The sequence below is a fragment of the Montipora capricornis genome, chromosome 6, assembly GCF_036669925.1.
Source record: "Montipora capricornis isolate CH-2021 chromosome 6, ASM3666992v2, whole genome shotgun sequence".
Classification (NCBI taxonomy): domain Eukaryota; kingdom Metazoa; phylum Cnidaria; class Anthozoa; order Scleractinia; family Acroporidae; genus Montipora; species Montipora capricornis.
Genome location: NC_090888.1, coordinates 70,796,548 through 70,806,547, shown reverse-complemented (window position 1 = coordinate 70,806,547; position 10,000 = coordinate 70,796,548). Strand labels below are relative to the sequence as shown.

At 41.4% G+C, this 10,000-nt stretch overlaps 1 protein-coding gene across 2 annotated transcripts in view; it reads right to left on the bottom strand.

Moving 5' to 3' along the window:
• Window positions 1-6,083: 6,083 nt before the first annotated feature.
• The window catches only part of LOC138053575 (uncharacterized), a 16,641-nt gene continuing 12,724 nt past the window's right edge, over window positions 6,084-10,000 (bottom strand). Inside the window, exons 8-10 of one of the 2 annotated variants that reach the window (XM_068900191.1) lie at window positions 9,364-9,478; window positions 8,697-8,785; window positions 6,084-7,763 (exon numbers count right to left, since the gene is read on the bottom strand). In XM_068900191.1, the coding sequence (XP_068756292.1) occupies window positions 7,728-7,763; window positions 8,697-8,785; window positions 9,364-9,478 (240 nt within the window). In that variant the 3' untranslated portion in view covers window positions 6,084-7,727. The remainder of the gene's footprint in view (window positions 7,764-8,696; window positions 8,786-9,363; window positions 9,479-10,000) is intronic. The other variant, XM_068900188.1, reaches the window with a different exon arrangement.

Genomic DNA, 10,000 nt, shown 5'->3' with positions numbered 1-10,000 from the left:
ATGTGAACTTTGTCAAAAAGGGGAGCACATTTCTATCCATTGAGGAGATTTAAGAGGCTTGAAAGAAAGACACAGAATTACAAAAGTATAGTGATCGCCGTTAACGAGGGATGGAACAAGTCGGATGAAAGCTTAAGACAATGGAAACCGCTGAAGGATAAATTGACTTATGCTTAAGGCTTATTGTGGCGTGGTCGTCGTATTTGCGTGCCAGCTCAGTTGAGGAAGAAGGCTCTAAAGCTGGCACTGTGACATGAAGCACATCAAGGCATTGTCCGCTCCAAGCAGCGTCTACGTGCCGGCCTGTTTTGGCCTGGAATGGACTCGGACGTTGAAGAGTTATACAGAAGCACTGGGGCTTGTGATGTTTGTAAATGTCCTATATTTAAAAGATGGCTATATTCCGTTGATTTTGACAAACCTAGAATAGTTCTTAGTATATAATAATTTCTGTCTTCTAGCTTGTTATTCAGCCCATCAGAGATTCCTAGTAATAAAGGGCTACAGTACTCTAAAATTGGCAATATGTACGCCAGATATAAACTTATCATAGTAGTCTAAAGGATGAACTTGCGCACCTTGCGCAAAGCAGATTCTTAAGTGCAAGCCGCAACTGCTCTGATATGTGTGGCTTGAAGGACAGCTTGCTATCCATGATTACTCCCAGGATCTTTAGACTATCTGTTGTTTCGACAGTGATATTATCTAGATGAAAATCATAACGATACAATGAAGGACCATCCGCCATGGCCTGGGTCTTACTAACATTTACACGTAAATGATTCTGTTGAAACCAATTCGATACAATCTCCAAGTCAGAATTAATTAAGTATTCAAGGACTAGAGGAGATGCATCAGAGGCGTATGCGGTCGTGTCATCTGCATATAGTCTAAAAGAAGTGTCCTTTACAAAGTAATTTAGATCGTTCATATATACATTAAATAATAGCGCACTTAGCAGAGACCCTTGTGGGAGTCCTTTGTTGATTGATCTCCACCGGGATTACACATTATCGAGCTTGACTCTCTGCTTCCTTCCGCGGAGATAAGAACTCATCAGGGAAATGTCCCCATCCGATAGCCCATAAAGCTTTCAACTTGGCAAGCAACAACGAGTGGCAGACAGAATCAAAGACCTTGCTCAAGTCAACGGCCACAGCGGCCACGCCTTCTCTATTATTAAGACTTTATCTCCAATCTTTGACCATTTTCAGTAGTTATGTACAGCAAGAATGACCCTTTAGATAGCCAGACAGGTTCGGGGACAATATGTAACAAAGTAGACTGTATAACTGATCAAACATGACCCTCTCGTGCACCTTAGACAATGCAGTTAAAACTGACACAGGACGATAATTCGCTTTATCTGTCTCATCAGATTTCTTATAAATTGGAGAGACATCACTACACTTCCACACCGCTGGCCATTAGCGATGTTCAATAAAATAATTAATCAGAGTGGTCAGCGGTTGCGAGATGACCGGGGCAGATATGCGCAGCAGTCGTTGTGATATATTGTCACAACCGACTGCCTTCTTTGGGTTAAGCTTATCCAGAATTTCCATGATGTATTCACAGTTTACTGTATGAAAATTAAACGCCGCTCTATTTTTGCCTTCTCGCTAATGCTCATGATACTTGGGTGGCCAGGGAAGTCCTCCATATCCATCCTGTTGCCATCGCATTCAGCCACCTCACAAAAGTAGTCGTTAAAAGCTTCTGCAACCTGCAGAGGATCTTTATCAACTGCTCATCCTCCAACTAATCGATCTGTGAACGTGATTTCGCCTTACTAGGGTGCAAAGGCTTAATTTTCCTCCAAAACTCTCCATGATGTTTAGTATTAATAGAGGCATCCATGCAAAACGACTTCATTCCCCTCCGTTTTAGCCATGTCACTTTATTTCTCTGTTTGCGAAAGGCCTCCCAGGATGAATAAGTAGGATTTTTAGCGTGTACTTTAAACAGATGATTGCACAAGGAAATTTTCACGCTCTAACTGTGGTGTTATCCAGGAAAGCTGTTCCCTTCGGAATCGTTTTTTCTTTACAGGAGCGTGCGACTCCAACACTTGACAATAAAGAGTACCCCAATGGTCCCAATGGTCCCAAAGGTCGTTAACATCGTCAAAGGCATATGCCGAGTCCCATGGGACACGCCCTAAGTCGTCGAGGAACTCACTTCCTTTGAAATTCTTCATACCTCTGTAGACAAACTCGCGCACCTTTGATCTAGGTGTCTTACTTTTCCGAATAGCGTAAACAAGGTCATGGTCACATTAGCCGAGCTGCAAATTCCCGCATACCGCAAACAGTTCTGCCGTAAATGTGAAACTTGTGTACGATTGCAACCACTACGCCGAGATACCCCATGCAAGCCTACACCCTTATCTGAAAATTGCTGGGACAAATGTGCAATTGATCTGGTTGGACCATTCCCTGGACAAATTTTCATTCTTATCTTAGTAGACTTCAGGAGCAAATGGTCAGGGGCAACGATCCTAAAGAGTACCACCAGTCAGAGGTTTTTGCTCGTTGTGGAAACCCGAAGGCACTGCTCTCTGACAATGGACCCCAGTTCACGTCAGAGGAGTTTGAAAGCTTTCTCAAATTAAATGAAATTCAACACTGTATGACGTCTCTGTACTTCCCGAAGGCAAATGGACAGGTGGAAAGATTCTATCGATACCTGGAATACAGCAATCGCGCAGCAGAACTTGATGGCTTCTTGTGGACCGAGGCTCTGCCTGATATTCTACAAGTCTACAGATCCACTCCTCATGCCGGGACTGGTATGACACTTGCAAAGCTGACGTTGAATGGAGAAATCGCAACCAAGTTACCAGTGGTGCTAGAGCCGGAAAAAGGCATCGTCCCGGAAGAAAGGTACAGACGCTATCAAGAAAAACTACGTGCTTATGCTGATAGGAACGAAGGGCTCGACATCATGATCTGGTAGTGGGAGATGCTGTATATCTGGCAACCTTGATCAAAGGGAAGTTGATTCATTGGGATCAAGTATGTAACTCTGAAGCAAAAAGGAAGTGATACCTTTGAGCTGGTCCAAGTGGAGAACGGAAAACGGGTGATGCAGAATGCAAAATGCCAGTTAGAAAGGCTCCCCTGCATATTGACGTGCAGCAAGAGGCCGGGAAGAACGGCAGGAGCATGCACTTAAACAGGTCGATCCACCGGAAGAGACAGAGCAAACCCCTGACTGAGAAGGTACCCTTAACCTTGCCTGGGCCGGGGCCGGCCTAAAATTCTTGAATTCGTCCGCGCTAAGAGATTAATGGAGAGTTTAAGCAAACACGACGGCTACGGCAACGAAAACGTCATTTCAAAATATAACTTAGCGCTAACGTAAGTATTTCCCGATTATTCCTTCTAGTTCACCTTGTACAATTCAGGCGAACTATCGTGTAACTGGATGGGTACGAACGGTTTTAAAGTCAAAACAGAAAATGAATGTCTCATTTTCTTATGCTCACGTTGTCGTCAAAACATAAAATTTGGTGATTTCACGTTTTTGTTTTGTGGAGTGCGGCAAAAAATGCACGGAAATTCGTGTTGCACGTGCAGCACGATTATTTTTCCTTATTTAACCAATGATATTTTTGCTTTGTGGCGTTGCCGTAGCCGTAGCCGTAGCAGTCGTCTTTGCTTTAAAAGGGAGCTTACGAAACGACGACGCCGACGGCAACGACGACGCTACAAAACAATAGGTTTAGTGAGCAAAAACAATGGCCCTGCACGTGCGTTTTACATTTTGGTACATTTCTTTACCTTCATCTCCCAAATGACGACGTGAAATGACCAAATTCAAGGTTCTGTGGAGGACGTTAGCACATGACGATGAATTTTCAGTTCTCTCTCTACGCTTCCAACCCACTCATACCAGTTTAATTCCTCGACGGTTACTACACATTTTTAACGTGAAACGACATGAAATAGTTTGGTAGTGATATGAATAACGCGAACCCGTATTTTTAAATGAAGTCGTCGTAGCCGTCGTCGTCCTCGTTTCGTAAGCTCCCTAATTTAAGATCTACGACGGCGACGGTCGACGAAAACGTCACCTCAAAATATAACTTGGCTCTATCGTAAGTCTTTCGCGATTATTCAGTCTAGTTCGCGTCGTACAATGTGGGCAAAGTATCCTAAAAATAAATTGGTACGAGCGGTTTCAAAGTTAAAATAGAGAATGAAGGATTCTCTGTTGCATGCTTACGTTGTCGCCAAAACCTCAAATTTGGTGATTTCACGTCGTCGTTATGCAGAGGACCGTGCTGCACGTGCAACACGATTATTTATGCTCTTTTAAATAATGATATTACCGTTTTGTGGCGCTTGGCGTTGTCGTAGTCGTAGCCGTCGCCGTTTCTTAAAGGCTTCTTGATGTACGGTAGCTTAATCTGGGAGTCGACCTCCACTAATAATATAAGAAGGGTGGTTAGGTTGTAAAAAAGAGCCGCAAGAGTAATTCTCGGAGTCGAAACAAAAGAGAGGATAATTAAGTTTTTTAAGAAATTGGAATGGTTGCTATTTTATGACGATAATGTAATCAAGTTATGCCTAGTGTTTAAATGCCATAATGGCCAACGCCCTGAGTATCTCTCCAATACACTGACACAGATTAGTGATATTTCTACGAGGCAGTCGAGGCATGGAAGCATAACCCTGATCGAGTTGCCTGAAATACTCGAGTGAAACAAAGGGAGGAAGGACTTTATTTTGCAGTCGTGGCAGTGAAAGAGTGGGGAACAAGCTCCCTGTTAATATCAGATCTAGTCAGAATGTAAAGCTTTTAAGAAAAAAAAAAGTAAATTATATATCTTAATAGGACTCGCCCATTTCTCTATTTCTTAAGTCAATACTATTTTAGTATTTAGTCATTTTATTTGTTAGATTTTATGTATAGTATACTAAGGGCCACTAGTTTATCAGTTCTAACTGTGAAGTGTTTTACGCTCGTTAACCCTTTAACTCCCAATAGTGCCACTTATAGATTTTACTCTGTCTAACGCCAGACGATTTTACTCGTCAATGGGGAACCCCACGGGGCTGAAAGGGTTAACAACAGCTGGATTCACTCAAAAACTATGTCCCCATTAATCCTTTAACTCCCAATAGTGCCACTTATAGATTTTACTCTGTCTAACGCCAGACGATTTTACTCGTCAATGGGGAACCCCACGGGGCTGAAAGGGTTAAATAAAGTTATCTTCTTTAGCGAGCGAGTTACAGCTCCTTTCCCGCTTGTATAGTCGCTTCTCAGTGCCCAAGCGGGCTGCCTGCCGCTGAACATTTTCAATCGATTTTATGTCTTTAACCAAGGTGGGGTTCCGGGCCCAGGCAGCCGGTGCTCCATATGTGGACGTACTATATGCCTGATATGCCTTCTCTTTGACAATATCAGGACATCTGGAGATATTTTGTCGTAAAAAAAAAAAACCAAAGAGTGATTTGCGGTACTTGTTATTTTCTCAAAATGATAGCTCCACTTCAAATTTGATTGTAACTCAGTTCCTTTAAGGTGCATTCAAGTACGTCCTCATGCCACGCCTAAAAGACGCGAGAGTCTAGAAGTTACAGCTATTCCTCCTCTTGTGTTCCATCTGCCATGCACATGTGCATACATTAGGTGCTACTTCCTTCACAGCGTGAGATGACAGTATGCTTGTCACAGCATCATGCCTTTCGCCTTGATGTCGTCACATCCGTGAATAATATGATAAATGAAGCGTATCTGATCTTTTTTTGGATTGCATGTGGTTGGTCCGGAGCGACGCAATAGCCCTTTTTCCGAAATCTTTCAACCTGTTTTTGATCAAACTTCAACGACCTAGAGTAGAATCGCAGAGACGAATCGCGTCCGTTAGTGTCCGATGTAGTCCATCCGCTGCCTTTCCAGTTACACCCCCTGCAATGACTCTGCAGAGACCTCACTGCAATTTTTCTAAGGCATCCGCCTAGTCTTGGATGATCCGACTCAGTTCGGGTGTCTTGGACAACCCTCAACCTGGTTTCCGTTTGCCATGTCCAACACTAGTGAATTTAAGAAACGAATACGGCTATGGCAACGACAACGCAAAAAAGCAGTGATTTTATTAGTTGAAAAAAGAAAAATGATCTTCCTACACACGTGGAACACATTTTTGTACGCTTCTTTCCCGTATTTAAGAATAAAAGCAGCAATATAAAAGAATGACGTTTCGACGGCTCCATGCCATCATTCTCAAATTCAAATAAAAAACTTTAGGTGAGTTCATAATATAGTGAAATGTACGTGTGAAGGTCTCAGTGCATATGATTAATAAGAGAAAATTAAATTAAATTAAATTAAATTAAATTAAATTCCAAGCGTGGTGCGCTTTCCCGTACTCGTCGAAACAACTACTTGAAATGACCAGTTTCAAGGTTTTGACCACAGCGTGGGTATACATCAGTAAATTACTTCAAACTCCGTCCGTACCAATTCAGTTATTATATAGGATACTTCACCCATATTGTACAACGTAAATAAGGCTGAATAATCGTGAAATACTTGAGATTGCTCAAGCTCATATTTTGAAGTGACGTTTCGTCGCCGTAGCCATCGTGGTTTCTTACAGCGGTTATCAGTCACACGCACCCCTCACCGACATTTTTTTATCCTTCGAAAGTAAAATTTAGGTGGACGTCAATCAAATGTTTCCATGACAATAGTCCTGTTCTCTTGACGGCATTGAATTCATCATGGAAACATTTGATTGACGTCCACCTAAATTTTACTTTCGAAATATGAAAAATGTCGTTGAGTGGTGCGTGTGACTGATAACCGCTGTAAGAAACCACGATGGCTAGCTTACATTAGGTTTCATTAATATAAGAGTTGACTCACAGAGGACATCGTGCTGTTCACAAATCGACTTGAAAGGTTTAAAGAACTTGCTAAACTAAACTAAATCTCCAATTTTAAGCCCTTAAGCTTAGATAGAGCGATTTTCAATCGAGTGTCGTAACACCAAAACCAAAGTAATTACTTTGGCCAATCCAAAAGGACGGGGACAATCCACTAAAACAATCAAAACTCGAAGTAATTACACGCAGCCGACACTTCTGATTGGTTGAAAAAATGGCGCGAGAACTTTAAACCAATCACTGAGTGAGGTAATGCAAAAACCCAATGCTATTCGTTAATTACTTTCGACATTCAATTAAAAGCCGCTCTAACAAGACAGTAATTTGCCATCAAAACCTGATACGTTCTTGAGTGGCAAAACCTCTAATGATACGATACGTTCTTTGTGAAGTTTTGAATTGCTCAGAAATCATCTGGAATATCGCGTTCAAATTTTAAAAAATTGCTTATTACGTAATGCAGTTTAAATATTCAGTGCTTTTTCTTAGCTGACTGATTACAAAACGATAGCCTTGTACTAATGACGAAAAAAACGTAAACAAAGTTTCCCCTAAATGTTCACTTCGTTATCTGCTACAATCATCTGCAGGCTTAAAAACTATTGAGGTTGAAAGCGTGGTTCCGTGGGGCGCATAAAAACGTTACAGATATTTTTTCGTTTTAACTACTCTTCACCTTTCCGTTTGAGCGCCAGGTTTATCGTTCTATGTAGCTTCCTTACAATGTAACGAAAGCAAAATATTCTATCACTAACAGCATTGTATAAATAAGAGTTCCTCCGTCAAAATAAATTAGAGTATCTTCTCTCTAAATAACCATCCATGCTATTTCTTCATTGATTTTCGAATTAATGCAAGCCTCTGCAAGGAAACAAAATAGCAAGCAGTTTAATCTGAAGAAAATAGAAAACAGTTTCGTTTCAAAATCGTGTTTCGATATTTCCCAAGTCTGCTGCTGTACAGACCTTTCACAAACAGCCTTACCACATATTTTTTGAAAGTCAAAACTTTGCCCTTCTGTCGATAAAATTTACCAATTGAAGGAAAGATTTTGTTAAAGACGTTCTCTCACGTCTTTTGCGAGCCTAAACCCACTACATGTACTAATGTGATCATACACCTTAATCCAAAATGGTCGCCATTTTAGTATTTTTTGTTTCCTTGCAAATTAGCCCTTTTGACCACGCTTTCAAACGTAAAATTCAAAAAAATAATTAACCTTGAACGAGGCCAAAAGGATGCAACCAAACAAAATGGGGTCAGTACGTAGCCATTACAACGGCTCTCGGGATTGGTTCAGAAAACAATGGGCACAAAGAACGATACAAAACAAACGATGGACCCTGACTATAAAAACAATAGAGCAATGTCCCAAAGGGTTCCAATGAAATTAGAGGTTGTAAAGAGCTTCGTCCTATCTCAACTAAAGAATACTAAAATGGCGGCCATTTTAGAATAAGGTGTATGACATTACAAGGTCTCGAGCTAAGAGTTCTTAATTTTCTCTTTGTTTCGCAGAATCCACGATCTGCAGTTCCCCAAGACTGTCTTATCCACAGAAACGTTTGAAACCGAATGGGAGGGGAGAATTATGCGACAGATGTTATTACTTTCGTTTCGGGTTGGGAATAATCACAATGAACCACAGAACGGTGCGGCAAACCGCGAAGAAGAAAAAAAAAACACATACATACAGCCTCTATTTCCGCTGAACAGCGGCTGGTGCAGTGAACAAACAAAAGCACAGTAATAAACATATACACTTCAAAAACACTTGGCCACAACGCAACAAACCTGTTTGTGAGCCTCTGTTGTAGCTTGCTTCTTGAAAGGTCGAAGTTCATCGCTACCAAATCCTGGGATCCACATATTCCAACACCGTTCTATAAAGACAAAATCGGTACACGTGAAAATGATAATCCAAACACGTACAGTTTTTGGTCTAAACAGCTACAGCCGATACGTACTACTACAGATCGAAAAACCCAGGGCTGCAAATTTAATAATGTCCGACCAAAGCCCAATTGTCCTTTCTTGTCAACCGTTAAGTTGACTACCGTCGTGTATCATTAACTTGATCCTTAGTTGGGTTTCAAGCGGAGTTTTAGGCTCCCCTACCTTGTCACCTTGAAAGAAAATTTCCCAGGAGGCCCAAGCCCTAACCCCGTAAATCACCTATTCGATGGCTGTGTTGCCAGCATGGTTGTCCTGGTGGTGTACTGGTTATCACACCCGACTGGAAACGTGTTAAAATCCCGCTCTGTGCGAATTTTCTTTCAAAACATTTATTCAGTTTTATTTATTTATTTACTTGTTTAATTTATTTATTTATTTATTTGTATAGACCGTATCCATAAATGGCGGTCAATAAATTAATATTTTGCCTTTGTGCTAATCATCCTCACTAGCCTTTCTTCGGAAGAAATTTTAACTGTTTTCATTGCGAAGAAACGATACCAACCGAGATGCAGTTGTACGTCTCGCACTTCCAAGGTGTTGGATTTCCGATGCTTTGCAATCTGACAGGACGCTGTCACTACACTCTCGATAAAATCATCTGCAATTTGCAGCAAAAGCTACAAAGACAAAGAAAAAGAAACAGTTTAGGACATAATCAACAGTACAAAGAAGAACGAAAGTAATTTTTTTACCGCTAGGCTTCATAAAGATCGATGATTGCACAAGAATCCACTGAGCATAGTATTTTTCAGCCAATTAGAAACAAACCCAAAACCTGCTTGTCCACGCGCGATTTCCCGCGTTTTTTAGCGACTACAAAAAGTATGGGGAGCGGGAATAGCTCAGTGGTGATACAATTCGCCTTCTCACCACTATGGCCCGCGTACGATGCCCATAGACTTGGCGTAACATGTGGGTTGAGTTTTTTTATGGTTCTGTACTCTGCTAAAAGACGTTTTCCTCTGTGTACAGGTACTCCAGTTTTTCAACCAATCAGAAGTGAAACCAAAACCCATCGTGGTTCGCGCGTGCACATTTTCCCGCGCTTTGTGTCGGTTACGTGTACTTACATGTACTTCGAGTTTGATTGGTTTACAGGATTGGCTCCGTCCTTTTTGATTGACCAAAGTAATTACTTT